The sequence below is a fragment of the Camarhynchus parvulus genome, chromosome 9, assembly GCF_901933205.1.
Source record: "Camarhynchus parvulus chromosome 9, STF_HiC, whole genome shotgun sequence".
Classification (NCBI taxonomy): Eukaryota; Metazoa; Chordata; class Aves; order Passeriformes; family Thraupidae; genus Camarhynchus; species Camarhynchus parvulus.
The window spans coordinates 22,319,124-22,340,140 of NC_044579.1; the positions used below are offsets into that span (position 1 = coordinate 22,319,124).

General features: G+C 41.7%; 1 protein-coding gene across 1 annotated transcript; it reads left to right on the forward strand.

The window, feature by feature from the left end:
* Positions 1 to 1,392: 1,392 nt before the first annotated feature.
* RBP1 (retinol binding protein 1) lies at positions 1,393 to 18,240 on the forward strand. The gene is made up of 4 exons (XM_030954550.1): positions 1,393 to 1,501; positions 2,118 to 2,296; positions 13,505 to 13,606; positions 18,058 to 18,240. Exons 1-4 carry the CDS (start codon positions 1,429 to 1,431, stop codon positions 18,109 to 18,111), a joined length of 408 nt encoding a protein of 135 aa, XP_030810410.1. The 5' UTR covers positions 1,393 to 1,428; the 3' UTR covers positions 18,112 to 18,240.
* The last annotated feature ends 2,777 nt before the right edge of the window (positions 18,241 to 21,017 follow it).

The following is a 21,017-nucleotide window of genomic DNA, read 5'->3' on the forward strand; positions in this document are numbered from 1 at the left end:
CTGTGTGTCAGGGGTGGCACAGCCCCATCCCATGGGGGCTCAGCCCTCCTGCAGTGCCAGCTGTGCTGCTGCTGGAGCAGGGATCCTGCACAAGGGGGGAGTTTTCCTCTGCAGCTCCAGGGCTGCTGCAGATGGGCCTGGGCTCCCTCTGGCAATGCAGGGCAGCAGAAAGCTGCTCCTCTGGCAATGCAGTGGGCAAAGGCTGCTGTGCTGCTCCAGGCTCAGATTGGATCCAGGTAGGAATGCTTGGCTCCTCCCCTGGGCGCAGCATCTCCCCATGGGATGCTGGAATTGGATCAGCCCTGCAGGGACACTCAGTGGCCATGGCCAGCAGAGATCTCCTGGAGGGAGGATTGGCTGTGGGAGAGTTAAAAGAAAACTGCCCCACCTGGTTTTAACAGATGGTGATAGAATACACACTTCTGGTTACATCTTGCATTGCAACCTAAGACAAGTGGGTTTCTTTTCTTCTCTGTTCCAGAGTCTTCTCAAGAGCAAGCACTTGCCAAAGCCCCAGAGTACACAAAATATCCAGTGGGGGCTTCAGTTGTACCATATGCAAACATCTGAGAGGCTCAGTACTTGAGCTCTGATGTCAGTGGGGAAAATCCGTGCTCCTCTCTGCTGTTTGCCTGTTATGCTGATTGAGTGTCTCTCATTTCTGACAGGAGTCACTTTCAGAGAATACAGAACTCTATAAAGTGCTCCCTCTGTGTTTCAGAGCTCCTCAACTGAAAGCATTCGTGCAGCAGTGATGTAGCATTTATCACTGTACAGAGTAACCACTGCTTCCCAGTACAAGTTTCCACCTAAGTGGTGCTTCTGAGCCCCCAGCTGGCCAAGCAGCTTCCACGGGTGGTTCTTTAGGATTCAGGAGCTTGTGGAACGACTTAAAGGAATACCAGACACAAATGGCTTTGACTGAAAGGGTCTGTATGATTGTTTTCTTGAAAAAAAGCATAAAGTAGCTGAAACCTATTCAAGAAGAAGAATTTGGCTCAAAAAAGACACAAGATAAGCACTTTTGTAGCTTTAGCTAATATTCCAGACTTCTATAGCTTTGGCTAATATCCCAAACGAAAACTATTTGAAAGGGTTTTTTTTTCTGAGTGGCAGGAAGAATGAAGAGTAATATGGTTAAAACGGATTTTCCTCACACAGTGATATGAAAGGTGAATATTTCATTTGTTTTAAATCAAGTCATCCTGCTGTCATGTTAGAAATCTCAAAGGTTCAGCCCTGTAGAAGGATTTAAAAGCAGCACTTCAGCAATAATCGGATTAGAAGGACTTGCATAGCTCCATGGTATAAAAAAGAGATAAAAGAAACCAGAGTTCCAACTTGCCACAAAGCAAGGCAGTGAGTTGTGGGGTGCAGAATCAACCCACGGTTCTGAGGCAGTGATTTTGACCATCACCTGGAGCAGGGATGCCTGCAGACTTCAATGGGTACTGGAAAATGGTCAGCAATGACAATTTTGAGGAGTATCTGAAAGCACTGGGTAAGGTTCCCTTCAAACTTCTTGAATGAATACTCAATGCCACCTCTCTTATTCTTTACGTGAATCTATTTTTTCTTGTACAGTCATAAGTCATTTTTGTGAGAAGTATTTTTTTTTCAGAAATGCACTTTAAGGATTGCCTTAAGCAAAACTGTTTTGCCTTAAGCAGCCTCTACCTTTTACCATCTTGAAGCTTACATTAACAGACATTAAACTACATAGCTTGAAGAGGTATGTGGTGGATTCCAAACATAAAAAATCTCCTATAATTTCAAAAGCAGTAAAATTTTCATATTTAATAAAGATTCAGTGTAGTACTTAATGCAATTTTTGTGTTTGTATTTGATGTTGTGTTAGTATCTCTATAGAAATATTAGAGGCCTTATTAACTGTCAAATACAAATGGTATTTTTTATAGATTTCACATAATTGGAAAATTGAAACATTAAGTTATTTAAGTTATAAGAATTAGGTTACATCCTTTTTCTGGATGGGAAGGCTGGTTTGAAAGATTGGGACATCTATTTATCTTTGTTCATTTCAGTTCTCCCTAGAAGCGACAAGCTTCTTTTTGTGGAAGACTTTTGGGATAAAAATAACTCTTTTTCTTTTTCAGATGTAAATGTTGCTGTAAGAAAAATAGCAAACTTGCTAAAGCCTGACAAAGAAATCCTTCAGAACGGGGATCATATGATCATTAAAACACTAAGCACTTTTAGAAACTACATCATGGAATTTGATGTAGGAAAGGAGTTTGAGGAGGATTTATCTGGGGTGGATGATCGCAAGTGCATGGTAAGAAGTAGAACTTCAACAATGGACAAAATGATTATTGATAACCTGAGGCCTTTCACAGAACACATCTTTTAAGCATCCTGGTGGCTATTCCTGAAATTATTTCTGTACTTCTCAGTTTGCCAAGAGGTACCTACAGTTTGGAGCATGCCTTTAGATTAGAGGAATGCTAATTTTAGTCAGGAGCACAAAGCAATTTTATCAATCAGTGAATAATAACCTCAGTGAAGCTGTGCTCATTTATACTGGGATGTTTGTTAGACAGAAAGACATCTAGGGTCACTTCCAGAACCTCTTTAATGAGTAAGGTTTTACAGTAGAGGAAATCCACTGATTGCAAGGTCAGGCACTGCTCCTGTGTGAGAATGGCCAAGTGCTTAAAGATCGCCTGGGTGTTCTTATTAGAGTGCACACTTAATGAGCCCACTGGAACAAATCTTACTGAAATGAATAAGCAAACACTGGGGACTTTGTTTTACAATAGCTCCGTTTTATGAGCTCTTTTTGCTTTTTAATTTAGGACTGATAAATATCAATTTACAGAGGAAAAACTTGAGAATAGCAAGTTCTCACCTATTAGTTTGGCAGCATGACACTGGCAATATTCTACAGTTAGGAAGTTGACAAATAAAAGAAAATTATCTCAGAAGGGACTCTAGAGGAGAAATCTCATAAAAGAGAATTAATAGGTTTACATTCTGAGAAAGATAGTGCTATTTAAAAACAATACTTTTCTCTCACACTAAGATTTGCAAATTTGCTTTTGCTCTGATCGTGGCAGGAAAGGGAAAAATGTGAAAACCAGAGAAAAAGAATGGTTGGCTACTGAGTGCCTCAGCAAATCCCTCTGTGGTCCTTGTTCCAGACGGTACAAGTTTGAGAGTGCAGAATCCAACATTCACAGAAGAGAGGAGCAGCTGCATTTGTGTTTAGGAGAGTGCCCCAGTGGCAAAATTTTGGGATTTTGGTTACTGGAATGCTCTTAATTAGGATATTGAGGTCCAGATTCACTGAACAGTTAGGAGCCCAATAAAAGATTTAAGACTGAGGTGATTAAATTACCATCAAAGATAGCAATGTTCAAAACATCTGCCCCAAAGGTTTGTGTGTGCACAGAACTGTCCATGTGTAAGCATTATCTGTACTTGAACATCATTAATTCCCATCTGAAGGAGAACTAAGCCATACTCTGCATGGTGGAAAGAAGTAACATTTTATTATTTTTAACAAACCAAAATTCTGTACCCTATTTTGCTAAATTGAGTGATAAGGGAAGGATTCGAAATGTTAAACCAGAAAGAAGAAACTAGAGAGAGAGAATGTCAGTCACTACAACAACTGATTGATTTGGCATAGAAACTAGTTCAGCCTACTTTCAAAGGTTACTCCAGCATTTCTCTGTTTACTGTTTAGTGGGAAATGCTTATTCAGCCTTGGAAGCAGAAGGGATCAGCAGCTTCCTGCCTGTTCCAAACAAACAGACAAAAACCCCAAACAACCAGGGGTAGTCACTGTCTCTGACTGGGTTTTTTAAGAAGGATTTAGGGATGTAATTCCACAAAACCCCCCAGAGATCTCTGTGTGTCTCTGTGTCTCCAGCTGTAGCTGGATAGTCCAGGTCACTGACCACTGGTGCTCCATTTGCCTTGCAGCAGCACATCACACTTTATAGTTCAATTTTCTCATTAAAGATTTCTTTTCTACATGAGACCTCTGTTTTGTCAATGAAATAACAGTACAAGAAGCTGTTTTGCTGAAGTGACTTCAGTCCAAATCTGATAGCCATAATGTCAGGCAAAATTTGCAGTTGTTAAGCAGCAAAATGACTCCAACAGTGCAGAAGGGGTCTTGTGAGAGAAGAGTCATGGAGCTTATAAAAGGTACTGGACCACATCCTGTGTGGTGTTACAAAGAAAACCACCATAAAAGCAGATGTTAAATATCATTCTTGGTGTTCCATTTGTTCATGTAGAGCCTGTGGAACTGCATGCCATAAAAGGCTTAATCATTAATAGTCAGCCTGTGTAATGGGAAAGGTTGTGAATCAATTATTGTTATTTATATTGTGGACTGAGCAGACCACGGGGCAAGTTTTATCCAAGGAGCTCGATATGTGAGCAGTACAAAGTAACATGGATAAGACAAATTACACATTAAACATTAATCTATACAGCAGAGCAATCATCAGGAGACTAACAAAAACAACCTTAGAATTAATCCTTCCTAGACATATAGATTGTTTTTTCTTTTAATGAGGAATATATCATCTAGCTAGAGTTAACATATCTGTAAAAATAATGTCAGCACAGTGGACAGGTTAGATCCTGTGTGTAATTCACTGAAATTGTGTTCACATTTCAGTTGTAAAACATATCCCTGAGCCAGTCAGGGTAGAGTGTAACTACAGTAATTCCAAATCAATGCTGTCCATGAGCAGGAAATGCTAAAAAGTTTTGCTGATACTTATTTTCGATGTTGGAGTTTTGACATTAGGAACTTGACAGTCTTGTGATAGTACAAGCTCTCCTCCTTTGCAGTTAGGGGATTTTTCATTTTTGTGGTTGGTCAGTCCTGGGAGCCTGTCTGAACTTTCTTGATCAGAGAGTTAATTGAGAAGGATAAACCTTAGCAATTTCAGTTTGTCCTTCTCCCCACCCTCAGCCTGGCTTTCTTGCATGCACATATTTTTGGGTGACTGTTCACTGCAGGAATAGAGGGAACAGCAGCTGGTGACCTCAGGTCCTTTAGGATGTTGTTTCTGTTGGGAAGTGAAAATTTGCAACTTTAGAAACACTAAAGCCCTGCAGTTTAGGTAAAGTTGCAGTTTCTGTGTTCTGCAAAGCCAAAGATGGGGATAGTTGAGCACAGGAGAGATCACAAATGACAGTTGGTGTCAATGCTCCTCAGGCTTTCCACCCAGGATTGGATCTCCTGGATAAAAGTTAAATCTATTCAGTTGGCAATTTTGTGAAAGAGATCTTTCTGCAACTTCAAACCTGCTTAACTATGCAGGGTTGTTAAAAACTTGGCAGCTTCAAGTACAAACGTAAAAATGAAAGTTCAGGAGCATCTTTCATTCCTTGCAAATGTTCCAAGGTGTACAGTAGATGGTGTAGAAGGAAGTTTAGAACATTAATTTGTGTTACATTTTTTCTCACGTGATGTGAATTGGAGCATGTAGTTAAGCTTCTACTGCTTTGAAGAGTTTGTTCATAGTTTTAATTGGCAACATATTATCAGATGGAGAATGTACAAGACAGAAATTTAAATGGAGAGCTCTGGCTTTGGTATTTCTCACACTGAGTCTTTGATCCTGCTGTCTTAATTCTCAGTGAAGCTCCAGTCTCATCATGAAATCTCAATTTTAAAGAGAATTTCTACAATCTCAAGTTCTGATTAATTTAGCATCTCAGGTGTTGCTCTAAGTATGAAACTTTGTTTCTTTTATATAAACATTACTGTGGAAAAAATTTACTGTGCAAGCAAGAGGAAGACCCTATTGAAAAAATTAATCCAAAACTATCTCTGACAGTATCTCTCATTTATCAGCAGATAGTTGTGCTTCCCTTTTTCCACTGTCAGTGATAACCAGTGAAGCTGGTGAAACACCTACAGTGTGAAATATAGGAATATAGCACATAGGAACAAGGCACATAAGCGTTCTGTACCTTCACAGTGTAATTTACTTAGTGTTTAGTAAAGAAATGGTGAAAAAGTTAACGGAAAAACCTTAAAATGCTGAAACAAAGGCTGAAGTTTCACATTGCAAGTCTTTGCATCCAATGATTCAAAGCAGATTGAAAATTGGATAGCTCAGATGCAAAAATCACTTTCTTAAAATTTTTAGTTTTCTAATGATTCTGCTGCTAAAGCCAGAGAAAACCTATGCATAATAATTATTCTCTGCTGTTCAGGCATTTGAAACACTGAATTGCTTTATCTTAGACTATTAATTAATCTATCTTATGCAGAATTAATCTCTTTTGACAGAAACTAAGGGTAAGTGATGTGTTAAAAAATCAAGAAAGATTTTATGTTCAAATTACAGAAGAGCAGAATTTTATGTCCTAAATATAGAAGAGCAGAATTTCTTGGATAAGTGAAAAGAGTTGTGTTATAACTGAGTATTTGTCCAAGCATATGAGAGATGCTTTGGTAACTCAGAACCTTGTGCTCTCTGATACAGTAATTTTCTTCTTCCATTGAAGCAGGAAATGAAATGACAAAGGCAGGGAACTGGGAAACAGAGAAAACCGCAAGAATTTTAAACTGAATGTGGGAAATAATACAACTTAACCATTTAGTCATCTAAACCTGAATACAAGTGGGATATAGCCATGGATAAGTTATCAAGTGGGTGTTTAGGTTTCCTTTATTGGAACTAACAGAACCTGTAGTCCTAGTTAAAACCTGTTGGGGTAGGGTGAGGAGGATTTGGGAGTTGTGGAATTCCCACATCAGATCTAGAATACTTTTTACCACGTGAAATGTCAGTTAGTGTTTGAAACAGCCACACAAGGACTGTTCACAGACACCTGAGGGTGCCATGTCCTGCTGAAGGGAGGGAAGTTGTTCAAACCTGATCATGGCTCTGTTTTAATTAACAAACGTGCCTAATGTGACACTGATTCCTCTCAGGTTTGTACTCAAGAAAACTGCAGTGGAGGTAGTTGTTCTGGCCATAATTTGATTTATACCACTGCAAGGTCAGAATAAAGCCCTATTACAAAATCACATGGTTTGTGATTTAACTATTTAGGCAGGTTCCTCTGTTACACAAATGGAATTCACAGCTGTTAATCTAGTTCTGAGCAGGCTTGGGAATTAAGATTTTGCTGCCAGAAAAACAACAACCAACAAACAACATTCCAGTACATGGAATTCCAGGAGGGATCTCCCACAGAGTGAGAAGATTCAAAATAAACAGTGCCTGTCTAGTAAGATGCCAGATCAGCAATATGTCTTTACTTGATCCCTCTGATTTAGCTTAGCTTAGCTGATTTTATTTCTTTACTCTTCCAGTGCTGCCCTTTTGGGCTTATAAGTATTTTCTCATATATTTTGGTGGAACAAGCATTATTTTAGAATTACTGTTGCTGGGTCTGGTTTTCTCTCAGATTCAGTGCCTCCTGTCTCTTTGCAGTACTGTAATGTCCCCAGCTCCTCATTGGCATAATCCCTGATTTTTTTTTTTTTTTTTATTTTGGGGGGGAGGGAGGTGTAATTTAAAAGAGGTAGAAATTATGATCGTTTTCTGTTGGTATTTCTGGCCCTTTACAAACTGCTCTCAAAAAAAGATGGAGAAAATTCCTCCAGCCAACCCTCTGAGGCTCCAGAGAGCAGAAGTCCATGCTGGGCCCATCTGAGGCTCTGTCAGAACGGACTCTGGTCCTTCTGTGTGTGCCTCAGTTTGGAGGAGCAGTTTCCTTTCCCCTGCCTTGTCCCACCCTGCTTGCTCCTTGGCCATCAGTCCCTGCCTGGAAGTGATGTGCTCAGCACATTTGCACGGTGATAGCAAATGGAATCTTTGGCCATATAAATGTCATAAACTTTCACATTTTGCAGGGCTGGATTCCTGTCTAAGCCACGAGGCTGATTAGAAGCTTTGGAGCTAGTTATTCACAGAACTGCTGCTAGCACAAGCAAGCTCTGCAGGGAAAGTGGGTTTGGATAGGTTTAGCATTTCAGCTTTTTGTGAACTCTAAAAGTTCTGACAGCTATGAATGGAGAAAGAGCAATCAGAATCTGCTGAAAAGCTGAGAACCAGACTTAACAAATCCAATTTTGAATGACAAACCATTAGTGTTATGTACAATTGTATCTTGCCAAAATTACACAGGGGATAAATCAGTTATAGCCATTAATTTAAACAGTAAGTGTCTTAGAATCGATTCTGATCGTTGCACAGAGTGAATTGGATGTGATGGGTTTTACTCTTTTTTCTGGCATGGGATATACACAAGTTTTCCTATTTTTGTATTACTTGTATACAATTTTATTTCAGTAAGAAAACAAGCCACCATTCCTAAGAAATAAAACAGTGTGCACTGTCTAAAGTATTGATTCTCCTCCTCCCCCCACATATTGTCAGCTGCATAGCCCAGAGCTTTGCACCTTCACTTTCCTACTCCCTGGAACATCTCTTGTCTTTGCTTTGCTCTGCTGTTCTTATGAGCAAGGATTCAAAACAAGGAATTGGAACATTTAGGATCTGATCCTATCTGACTACAGCTTACTTTCCATCTAAATTTTTTCAATCCAATCCTAAGGCCCTTTTCTAGCAGTGATGCTGACAGTGACAGAAGCAGAGGACACTTTGCCGTGGCTGAGCTACAGCGTGGCTAAATAGCTTCAGCCTTTGGCCAGCACCAGGATCTGGAGATAAAAGATTTCAGGAATCCTTCCAGGAATCTTCCTGTTGGGTTTGTGGTTGTTTTCTCCGTAGTTTCTGTTGCTGAACTTTCAGATGCAGATGTGCTGAGGCAAAAGGGGCTTCAGGCTGTAGTCCCTGGAGCAGCCTCCTGCAGAGGCCATAGGCAGTGACCACATGGCAGAACTCCCTCTCACTGCTATTGGACTTTGTCTGGGACAGCAACATGAGTTTATTCTATCAACACTTCATTTTTCCCCAAAACAAAGCTGCTTACAAGAGGTTGTGGTATCACTTTGATACTTAGTACAGATGAAATGGTTTATCTTGAGAAGTTGTTAAATACCTTGCTGGAGATATGGCTGTGTTTGACCGAAAGTTCTAGGATATTTTCTTTGGTGTTGTTTACAAGACACAGCTCGAATTGGATTTTTCTGTTTCATCTGACCTAAAAGAAAAAAATTACTTTCCATTTTTTAATCCTTCTTAGATCATAATTACAGTTGTAAAATGGGCTGTCATTCTCCCAAGCAGAGACTTACTGGCTGAAGATGGAGCAGGGAGTGTGGTGCATGCCTGGCTTTGCAGTCATTTGGTGCTCCAAATATAGAGACAGCACTGAGGGAAGCAGGAGAAAAATAGAACTGATGCTGCTGTGTTTGTGCTACAGATAGAAATCAATATCATATTTTTGATGAAAGGTGGGAGCTGCAATTCATACTTGTAAAAGCAACGTGTCAAAAATCTATGTAGCATTAACAAAAAATGTTCATGAACGACTTGGATAAAAGTTATTTTCTTCCATTCATCTGTAAAATCCATTTTGCACCCTCAGCTGCAGCCCCTGACCCAGGCAGGCACACAGGAATTGCCAGCAGGGGAATGAGAAATATTGTGCAGAGCCAGCACCAAATGTCTTTGCACTCAGACCTCAATGGGAAATGCAAAGTGCTCTGCTCACATGTTTGATGACTATTTCAGTAAATTACAAAAGTCACTGTCTCTGCCTGTGTATAAGGATGATTTGCCACTGGAAGCTGAAATTGTGCAACATTTCGCTACAGGTGCTGCTACTAAAGAAAAAGCAGATATGTAGTCAAGAATTTGTTTAGGGGTTACTACGTATTTCATTTAATAAATCTACCTTGTCTCATAACTGGAAACAGTAATGAGAATACTTCAATTATCATTTCCTCCACCTTTAATATTCAGGAAGATTTAGGCAGTGCTATGCATACGAATTTAAAACTTCATAACACAAAGAGATTAAGTCACTAACAAAAGCATGTGGGTGCCTAAGTAATAAAAGGAGAATATCAAAGTACACAAAAAGTGAAACACTACAGAAACCATACCATAAAAGTAAAGAAAATTTGAACTTTTTTGTGTTCTCAGGCTTCAGAGGCTTTTCCACTCCCCAGAAGAGCTCCATCTCTAGTATTACACCTGAAGGACAAAGTGTACATAATCTGAAAAATGTGCAGTGTTGGTGGTTGGATTTTTTGGGAAGAGTTAAATTGAGGCAAGACTCCCAGGTTTTTACCTCACTCCATCCCCTTTTCTGGCATTCCCTTAGTATTATTGATAGAACTGCTGACTAATTGCACCCATCACCATTCTCTGTTGAATTTTCCTACAGAATTACATACACATGACCCAGGATGTGTTCATCTTAGGGTTAAGTATGAGCAGGTGGAAAGTAAGCAAGAGTCAAGCTTGCTCATGGTGAGCTAGATTATGCACTATGTAGCTGAAAGGAATAAACAATGGCTGCCATTTATTATCAAGTAGTACAAGGTGCTCAAAGAGGCAGAGCTCAGTTTTAGAGAAATGCTCCATTTCCAGCTGGTTAGTTCTGTTATGGAAGCTGCAGCTCTGCAGTGTCCCCTGGGTTCCTGTGGAGCAGGAGCTGAGTGCCTGGGCTGCCCTGTCCCCCAGCCTGGGCAGGATTTTCAGTCCTGCTGGGCAGGTGGCAGCAGCTCTGTAACCAGGCAGCCCTTAGGTAATGCTATTACCAAAGTGGGGGCAAACAAGGTTCCTTACAAAGGCACACTTTGCTGGGAAAAGTAGCTTTACATAAAAGGTGAAGTGTTTGTTTATCTTGGGAGCCTGTGCCAGGAAGAACCAGAGGGTCACACAGAGCTACCTTAGTAGTCTGCAAGCTCCTGATTGTACCATGGCAAGGTCCTGATCCAATCCTCAGAAATAAATCCTTGCTCTCTGATGCAGCAAGAGGGATTATACATACAGCATTTGCCCTGCAGTATTTCTGGAGTGTTGTTTTTATGTTCTGATTCCAATGTTTGGGAATGTTGTAAAGCAAGTGTTGCTCAGGTTGTAGAGGGTGGGATGTTGGCAGCAGCCAGTGCACAGGAGCAGCCAGAGCAATTCAGCCTCAGCTAACACTCACTGTGTGTCTCAGTAGAGGTATTTGAGGTGGCAGGACGTGTTTCAATCTGAGTTCAAAGAGAATTTTATATTTTTTGTACTAGTTTAATAAAAGAGACATTGAGACATTACAGTTTGACCTAAAGAAAGGATACAGATGCCACTGATTAAAGTGGTTGTTCCTGCTAACAAAGAAAATTACATTATGTTCTCTTGCAATGTATTCTACCCTTTCTAACCTTCAGAGCAAAGCAGCTACATACAGAAATCAGGAATTGTGTGGTTTACTCATATCCCTCAGTATTATATATTTCTCAAAGGGAAGGCAGAGGATACCTGAGAATATTGTCTTATAAGACAGCTTGGTTAATGTCTGTGGGTTTAGACTCTTTGTGGTTATCACCAAATTGCAAAAAGCAATTTCTAATCTTGACTGGAAAAACAAAAAAAATCCTGAGGAAAAAAGTGTGTTGTTTTCTGAGATGAAACAATTTCAGTCACCCTTGGAGGCTAAAAAGTTCACATTTCCTTGTGCTGCTGCAAATATTTCTCTATTTCCCCCAAGTGTACTAAGTCAGTGTAACACTCTCAACTGACTTTGAACATTAGGACCAATAAAGTTGGATCCTACTTTATCAGGGTGTTTTGCCTCTGAATTCACATCTAAACCCACCAAATTTAACTATTAAGCTAGAATAAAGATAAAACTATGCTAATACTCAATGGATATAAATAAGTGGAGTTACTTATGAGCAAAGTTCCACATACAAATGCTTCATTCCACAATATCCCTCACATCTACAACTCACCATTCATTGTTACATTCGTTTTTTAGAATAAGAAATTTGTAGCTATGTTAACTTATAAATTAAACATTATTCACCTTGACTCCTATTATTTGTTATCTTCTGTCTCTTCAGTGGATGTGTGCAGATTCAGACATGGGAGAGGATTTAGGTTATGGTGACCACATTAACTACAGTTTTACCCAAATGTGTTGTTCCTTCCTGCATTAGCATTTTTTTGCGTTAAAAGGATATGGTTTCATAAAATGTTATCTACTGCTTGGTTTAAATACATCACTTTACAAAAGAGAACAGAAGCATTTGTGAATGCATTGTCTAAATTAGAGAGATTTTTAGCAAGGACACGTGAGTTTGTTTCTCAGAGCCCCCATGTGGTGCAGACAGACTGATGGGATCAATCCCATTGCCTTGCCCATGATTATCTGTCCTGGCACTCTGGAGTGATTCATTTTCCATGCTGCTTTAGTCTAAAGCTTCCCAGGGGAGCAGGCTGCTGCCTGCACTCATTCAAAGACAGTGCCTGTCACGGGTATCATTTAAGAATTAATTGTTTGTGACATACACAGATTAAATAAATAGGACTGGATAGATCTTGTGTGTTGAACTGGGCTTAATTACTAGAAGGAAGAATGTAGGCTGACTTCTTCTCTGAGGAACTACACAGGATGGATGCAGGAAGTGTCCTTTAATGACAGATCAGAATTCTTCATCTCTCCGTATCTGACTGCTCAAGCAAGTAGTGGCTGAAGCCTTTTACAAGATAGACATCAATTCCCTGTTTAGTCCTCAGAGCACCTTCAAACAAGCTAATTTACAGGCCATGTGCTAATATTAATGTTAAACTATCCTCATGGAGCACAAACTGTCACCACTCTTCCCTCTTTAAATGTTTTACAGAGCATTGCTTCTCTTTGTCTCAGGGAGATGGGAAAGGCAAATTGTCAGTAAGTGCTGACCAGAGGAACAGGCTGCACTGTCATACAGTGAAGGAATTGTATAAATCAGTTGTTCCTGAACCCCCAGGACAGCACCAATATTCACACAAGTGCAGTATTGATTACTGCACCTGACTCTTGACTTACTCTGCCAGTCCTGGCTCGAGAAGTCCCCCAGCCTTTCTTTGCAGGATGCTGCAAAGTTCCCAACTCGCTGACACTTCCAAACCACTCTGCTGGGTCAAGGAAGGCAGATTGAGAATGAGGAAAAGCCAGCTCAGTGTTCAAAAGCTTTGTTCATCCACAGGAAATGGGAATTGTTCTCAGGTAGGACAGCTGGGGAATCATTCTTAGGGTGGAAAAAACCAGACTGGATCTCAACTTTTCAGCTCCTATTGCACATACAGTGTTAGACTGAAGGGCCCTTTGCTGCTGCATTTTTCAGCAGGGAGAGAGGAGTGTGTTTTACACAATGGTTTTGATGGTATTTTTCTTGTTTTATCTCATCACTCCAGTTTATGGCAGGCAGTTGGGCAGCAACTTTCTATTCAAGCTCATTTCTTAGGTAATTATCCTAAGTGGTACAACACTATCCCATCATTCTTCTCATGAGATATACACTCATCATTAGAGATAAGTTTTGTTTCACAGAAACTAATCATAATATCAGAGAATATGACAGTAATCCCAAACATGTCTGTTTTGTTAGACCACTGTGTCTTGGGATGGAGATAAGCTGCTCTGTGTGCAGAATGGAGAGAAGGAGGGCCGTGGTTGGACCCAGTGGATTGAAGGAGATGAAATGCACCTGGTAAGATCATGCAAGAGCTTTGGAATGCCCCTCCCTTCGAATGGTTAGATACAACACAGCAGGGAATGTGCTGTGTCATTTTGGCTGACTTGGACAAAATTTGGTATTGGTGCAGCACTTGACTTGTTTCTAAAGCAACAATTTCATTTGGAGCCATTATGTTTTTATGTCCCTTTCAAAGCCTGACCATTTTGAATGCTCTTTCTGTGCTCAGTGTCTGTCCAGACTCACCAGGCTGAAATGTTCACACATTTACCAGAATGTCCCTCACAGTCTGCAAAATGCTCAGTATGGGAGCTGTGAAACTGAGCACCCAAAAGCAAGGGGAAAATGCACAATTGTTCTTTTAAAATAATTACAGGCCACACTGCATTATAGCCTAGAGAACTAAAATGGCAATTAAGCTTTTGAAATTGATGTTTTTTTCAGATCGTCATTTTTATCTTTCTAAATTAACAGGACTTGAAAGAAGATGCCTGTTCTTTTGTCCTATAACTCTTTATAGCATCCTCACTCTCTCATCAGTGTGGGTAAAAGGCAGTGCTCCTGCTGGGATAATAAACTCCAACCTCCATTTCTCCTCACTGTGCAGTGCTATTAGCATTCAGCAATCTAAATGGATATATTCTAAATGTTCAAATCAGTAGCAGAGTTATCAAATCCTTGCAGAAGCACCTCAAGCCCCTTATTGCCAAACATAATTTTGAGGAAGTATTGGTGGTTCCAGAATGCAGCTGAGGAGAGGAATGGGTATGACACATCTCCCCAGCTGGCCTTGGTGCAGCACAGGCAGGAGAAGGTTGCTGTGTGAGTGAGGACTTCGTAGCTGAGGCTCAGAAACAGACCATGTAAATGAAATAAATTGTCCAGTATGTTGGCAATTTAAACAAAAAGCCTTGGTTTAAGAAATACTGTCAAATGTCACAACTGTGTACAATATGCTGTCCTCTGGGCAAAATAAAGGCAGAAGATTTTTCTGCTTTAATTAATTTTTGGGAAAGAAATGTCCACATCAAACTAGGTCAAGATGACAAATCACTGTAAATAAAGTCTGCTATATTGCTTCATCAAAACTAGGTTCTGCAATATGTTTTTGGTCTAATTGGGATTCCACAGCACCCAGTAAACCTGGCTGGGCAGTCCATGTTAACCTGTGGAGCAGGGCACCAGAAAAAATTCAACATGCCTGGATTTTGGAAGCTGCAATAGTGCCTGCAGAATCAGCCAATTATTATTCTCCTTCCAGGGGAGAAGTGAAGTGTTCCCTCCTCACCTGGAGGAGGGGAGGCAGCAGCAAAAGGAGATGCCCAAATTTCCTGTGCAGGCACACTCCCCCCAAGAAGCCCTTGTCAGTATTTCCACACTGTTGGGGAAGATGAAACAGGAAAGCCTTATAAATATGATTTATAAGGCAGAAGACTCTGAGAATATAGAAACTATAGGTGAGATTGAAATGAAAGCAAGCTTTGAGATCCCTCAGTTACTGAACAACTGGAAAACAATGGTGTGGCTGGCTGAAGGTGAATCCCCTTTTGATGGAACAACACCCTCTGCTTGCAGGCAGCTCCAAGGGTCAGAGCAAACCCTACAGCTTGGCAGAAGGGGTCAAAAGAGGAGTTTTTAGGGTTTAAAATGTAACACAGTGTGGTAATGTAGTGATTCTTATAGGCTGTATGGAAACACTATAGGATTTGTATCTTGTACTAGATTGGTTAGTGAGAATTAGAATATTCAGCACAGATGAGATTTATGGTATTGTAATGGGAACCTCGCTCTCTTACACTTTTACGCTCTTAGGCTTTTGCTCTCTTGCCCTTTTTCTCTCTTACCTTTTTCACTCCCTTACTCTCTCACCCTCTCATCCTCTCTGCCCCTCTCTTCTCTCAGGCCTGCTCTGAGCTGTGGCTGGCAGGCCCTTTGCAATAAACCCCCAACCAGCGGCCCCTGCACCCAGGCCCTGTGCAGTAAACCCCAAATCCCAGCAGGGCCCTGCACCCAGGCCCTTTGCAATAAACCCCAAACGCAGGGCCCGCACCCCTGCAATAAACCCCAAATCCCAGCAGGGCCCTGCACCCAGGCCCTGTGCAATAAATCCCAAGTCCAAAAGGCCCCTGCACCCAGGCCCTTTGCAATAAACCCCAAGCTCCTGACCTGGCTGCAGAGATCTCTGCTCTCCATCCGTCCCCACCATCCTGCCCCTGATGCGCCTGCACCACCCTGCTCCCTCCCAGCTGCAGGCAGGCAGGGCCATGGCAGCTGCACAGCCCTCCCAGCTCTGCTGGGACAGCTCCAGCGCCCATCCAGTGCCGCCCCACGTTCAGCTCACAGCTGGCTGCCCTCAGCCCTGCACATCTGGGCCTTCCCCTGCCCACAGAAACCATGGCACCCACTGCTCTTGGATTTCTCTGGCCTCTGCTGGCTCCCAGGCATTGTCTCTTCCCATCTTCTGTCCCCCACAGCAATTCCTTCAGCCCTGGTTTCTGTTCTCCTTATTCTGATTCCTGGCCCTGGCCCTCCATGCCCAGAGCACTTTCTGGACTTGTCCTTGTCAGGAGGTTGATTTTAGAAGGCAGAAACTCAGAATCTGTTGCTCTTGTGTCTAGTGCCAGTTTAGGTAGCTCAGGATAATATGACTGCACTGAGGCTGCTTTTCAGAAGGCTGGGAGGAATTGTGGATTACACCTGCCAGCTCATGCATTCACTCACTGGCACTTGGAGAATTTACCACAATCTGTCTGCCATGTGTGCAGAAGTCACTCCAAAATTAATTCATGCAAAAGAAGTGACCAGGTATTTTAGAGCCCACTCCTCAATCTTTCAATTTTCTCCTTTCTGTTATTTCATGGATTTCAAAAGATGTCCTCTTTATTTCTCTAATCCTTATTAATGCAGCTCTCTCCATTGAAAGTACAGTAGAGTCCCCTTTGGTATCTTATTTTTGACCAGCTAAGATTACTAGGTCCTGTCCTTTTGAGAGAGCTTTAATACAATGAGCAGTTACCTTTAAAGAATGGATACTTCAATACCTTTATGATCCTATTGAACTTTACACAATGAGCCAAGTGTTAATTTATTCTTTTCACAGTTCTGCAGAAAGTAGGACCACATCCTTCAGTAGTTTATCGCTTCCTATTTCCTTATTTCATTCTGTGGTCTGTACTTTGTAGTTCTTTTTGGATTTTATTTTATGTGAGTGACTTATTTGACCATTCCCCATTTCCTTTTGAGTTTTATTGCCCTTTTCTATTGTATTGATTGCTTCTGCTCCATAGTTTTTGTCACTGTCAGCAAATCTCTCAGCCCTTATTGCACACTCCTTCTTCTGGGTTACCTCTGCAGGAGTGAAGAGAACAGGTCCTAACCAAAATCACTGCTCAGTCTGTTGTTCCACCATCCCAGCATGAAGCATTTTCTCTTATTGGGGTCAAGCAACATGTGTTGTAGCCCCACATTTCTCTTCACAGAGAAAAGCAAGGCACAATTCTTTCCAAGAATATTTCTGGGTTTCACATTCTCTGAACCTCAGAGAAAGAAAACACAATTCTTATCATTTGCTGTGCCTGTGTTTGTGCCAAAGCAGAATGCAATATGGAGATGGTTTACCCACAGTGATGGGGTTTTGTTCCCTTGGCCTGTCAGGGCCAGGTGTGTGTTTGTGTGTCTGTCCACTCACAGTCACGAGATTCAGAGCAGTTCTGTGCAGGGTTGAGTGCTTGGCAGATTCAGTTTCAGATGTATAGAATAATATAGTATAATAAAGTAATTAATTAGCCTTCTGATATCCATGGAGTGAGATGCATCATTTTCTCTCCTTCTTCGGGGTTCCCAGAGCAGCCATAATATGTCAATTAGGATTATTGACCTAGTTCAAGGATTTTTAAAGTCATTTTATCAAAGTCCCTCATAAGAAATGTGCATAACTTCATCAAAATATTCTGGGAGCTTTATTAAAAGTCTCATCTTGAGCTGGAAAGTTTATCCCTTCTGCTAGGTCATGCATGAGCACAGTCTTTATGTCCCTTAGGGGCTTCCACACTCTTTAGGGGCTTCCACACTCTTTTTTCTTGCACCTGAACCTTGCCCCAGGCACACACCTGTGTGCACTCCCCAGGTGGAACTGCTTTATGCACCCAAAACAGAAAATGCCCATCCCAAAGGCCTCAAGCAGTTGCATATTATTCACTGCAAATCAAGAATGATGCACCAGGAACGTATTTGGCCCTTTAAGATCTGAGATACCAAAATAACTTCCCTTGCTCTGCCTTTTAGCAGAAAACAAACCCAAACCAGATGTTTTCATTTAGGATGAAAAATAGGCTAAAATATGTACAAGCCTCCCAATTTAATTTAATAGAAAATCATGGATTCAAGTTCAGCTGGATGTATATGTGAATCCATAATGTTTGTGTCCTAAGTAAAAATTGTGGTTTCTAATTATTTTCTCCTCCTAGGAAATAAGAGTGTGTGGAGTCACATGTAAGCAGGTCTTTAAGAAGGTGCAGTGAGCTTCTGCTGCTACAGGGGTGAAGAACAACAGAATTCTGACTTGCCAGCCACTCTCCAAACGTTAGTACTGAGCATCCTCAGCACCAAGAGCAAACACAGAAATGAAGATCACATTAGAACTATGTAGTTGGAATAAAATAGTTTTAGGGAACTGAAAAAAATGACTGCAAAGAAAGCTATTTTTAGAAATGCCAATTAAAGATACTAAACTCTCTAAATGTGTGCATACCATAATACTTGACTCTGCCAAAAAAGGACTGTTAGGTATAAAAGAAGATGCTGGAGGTTCAGACCTTGTAAGCTATTTTTTTACTCTCAGTATCACCCTTTTACTCTCAATATCACCCTTTCAGAGCCTTAGCCTTGTTTTTAAATGGTGGACTGCAGTTTTAAGGAAGCAAATGAGAGCTGTAGGATGCAGCTTGCATTTAAATCCTGAATTTACTGAAGTCGGTAAGGATGTTACCATTAGCTCTGGTGAAATAGATCTATACTGGAAGTGTTCCATCAAAAATAAAAATCTGATTTCTCAAAACTAGTAAATTTATGTATCAAGATTTTGGAAAAAACAATGCTTACAAAAGCATGGCGAAGGGGCAATGCTTTTCCAAATGCCTTAGCCAATATCTGCCCATGCATTTTTTTTATTGTTGTTGTTCTGGAGACACTGACACAAGGTCACAGCTAGAAACTGTCTGTAACTGTACACACACCACGCAGAAGATGAGGCCAGCATTGCTTTGTACAGTATCATTTGCAGATATTTTATGCCCATCACAGTCCCATGTTCTCATGCAGACTGAGAGCCTTGGCCTGGCAGCTGAAATCAGAGCACTGATTAAACCCAAGTGAGGGGAATAATACTGCCAGATTTTCAGTCCATTAACACACTGGATACAGTGAGCACCACCAGCCCACATCAAATTCTAAAAGGTTTAAATTCACAAAGCTTTAGCATAATGTAACCTGGAATTCCAGGTGTCTCCTGTAGGAGATGTTATCAGCCATTTCCAGGGACTCAGCCAGTGGGGAAATCACCAGAGCAGAGCCTGCTCTGCTCTGGAACCATCCTTTCCCTGTTCTGCACTGGGACCATCCCTCTCCCTGCTCTGAACTGGGTCCATCCCTTCCCTGCTCTGCACTGGGTCCATCCCTTTCCTGCTCTGAACTGGGACCATCCCTTTCCTGCTCTGAACTGGGTCCATCCCTTCCCTGCTCTGAACTGGGACCATCCCTTTCCTGCTCTGAACTGGGTCCATCTCTTTCCTGCTCTGAACTTGGACCATCCCTTTCCCTGCTCTGAACTGGGACCATCCCTTTCCTGCTCTGAACTGGGTCCATCCCTTTCCTGCTCTGCACTGGGTCCATCCCTTCCCTGCTCTGCACTGGGACCATCCCTTTCCCTGCTCTGAACTGGGACCATCCCTTCCCTGCTCTGAACTGGGACCATCCCTTTCCCTGCTCTGCACTGGGTCCATCCCTTTCCTGCTCTGCACTGGGTCCATCCCTTCCCTGCTCTGCACTGGGACCATCCCTTTCCCTGCTCTGCACTGGGACCATCCCTCTCCCTGCTCTGCACTGGGTCCATCCCTTTCCCTGCTCTGAACTGGGACCATCCCTTCCCTGCTCTGCACTGGGACCATCCCTTCCCTGCTCTGAACTGGGACCATCTCTTCCCTGTTCTGCTGCAGCTCCTCTCCTCAGCTCTGCTTTTGCCTTCCCCAGGGACTCAGTGCTGACTGGGACAGTTCAGACCTGCAAATGGAAAAAATGCTGCCATCCTCTGTAACCAGAGCCTCTTTTAAAACAGGCACTGTTATTAATCCTGCTTAGGAAAGCCTGGTCTGCCATGGAATCCCAGACTCACAGGATGGCCAGGGATGGAAGGGCCCTCAGAGATCCAACCTGCCTGCCATGGGCAGGGACACAGCCTGGAGAAAAGGAGCTTCAGAAACAGCCATTGTAGGGTCCAAAGTTAGCACAGTAGGGATGGCAAACTTTCTGTATTCTGTTATTTCAATGGTGTAGCACCAGATGTGCTGTAACAGACATCTAATTCCATTTTATAAAGTTTTGGGGTTTGCTTTACTTCAGAAAGTACCCAGAAGACATTATCCATGAAGATTTAAGCACCCCCATGTGATAAACAGGTGAATAATACTCCCTGTCCATGTAAATTCTTGTGCTAGCATTGCAACAGCTGTGGATGACACCACTCAGAATTACAGACGTGCAATCAAATTATTTATTTAAGTTCCCCTGTAATTATTTTTTCTTGGTAATACTTATGGCTAAGTAGGGAAATGTACTTGAGTCTGACAAGCCAGGGCTCTGCAGAAGCTGCTTTTCTCTCCTGGAAGAGTGTGTTAGCCAGCCAGCTGTGTGTCCATAGCTCAATGGATATCCCAACAGACAGACAGACCACCAGTTCATGGGGATTGAGTTTTCTTCTACTTGGAATGGGACAGATCAAAACTGTTTACAATTAAATAAAGTAGAAAGGTTGTAAGGGAGGGAAAGGATCAGAAACCTGGGGATCTTGGGCTAAAATGCTGCTCTGCTTAAGGGAAATTGCAAATCCTTGCCTATTTAAAATTCTATTTATCCTCTTACACAAGGTTGAGGATATCCCAGTTGCCGAATTTCAGCACATCAGTCATTTGTTTTTCTTGGAAGATTATTGGACACAGAAACTTTTTCCCCTAAAGTTTCTAATTATTGATTTCATAATCATGGACACCCTCCAAGTACCTTTCCCCTCTTCAGCCCCAAGGAGAGCAGGAGAACAAACAAGTAACTGTAATGAAGTGATGGCTCACACCTCCATCCCCAGACAAACTTGGCAGGATTTTTTTTTAATGCTCAGCACTAACAAAGACCTTGTTGGAAATGTAGTTTTCCTTCA

Excerpts from the sequence above, each read along its gene's own strand:
- RBP1 (XM_030954550.1), top strand. The coding sequence starts at position 1,429 with ATGCCTGCAGACTTCAATGGGTACTGGAAAATGGTCAGCAATGACAAT. Across the intron at positions 2,297-13,504 it reads TGGATGATCGCAAGTGCATG|ACCACTGTGTCTTGGGATGG; the intron begins GTAAGAAGTAGA and ends CTGTTTTGTTAG. Across the intron at positions 13,607-18,057 it reads AAGGAGATGAAATGCACCTG|GAAATAAGAGTGTGTGGAGT; the intron begins GTAAGATCATGC and ends TTCTCCTCCTAG.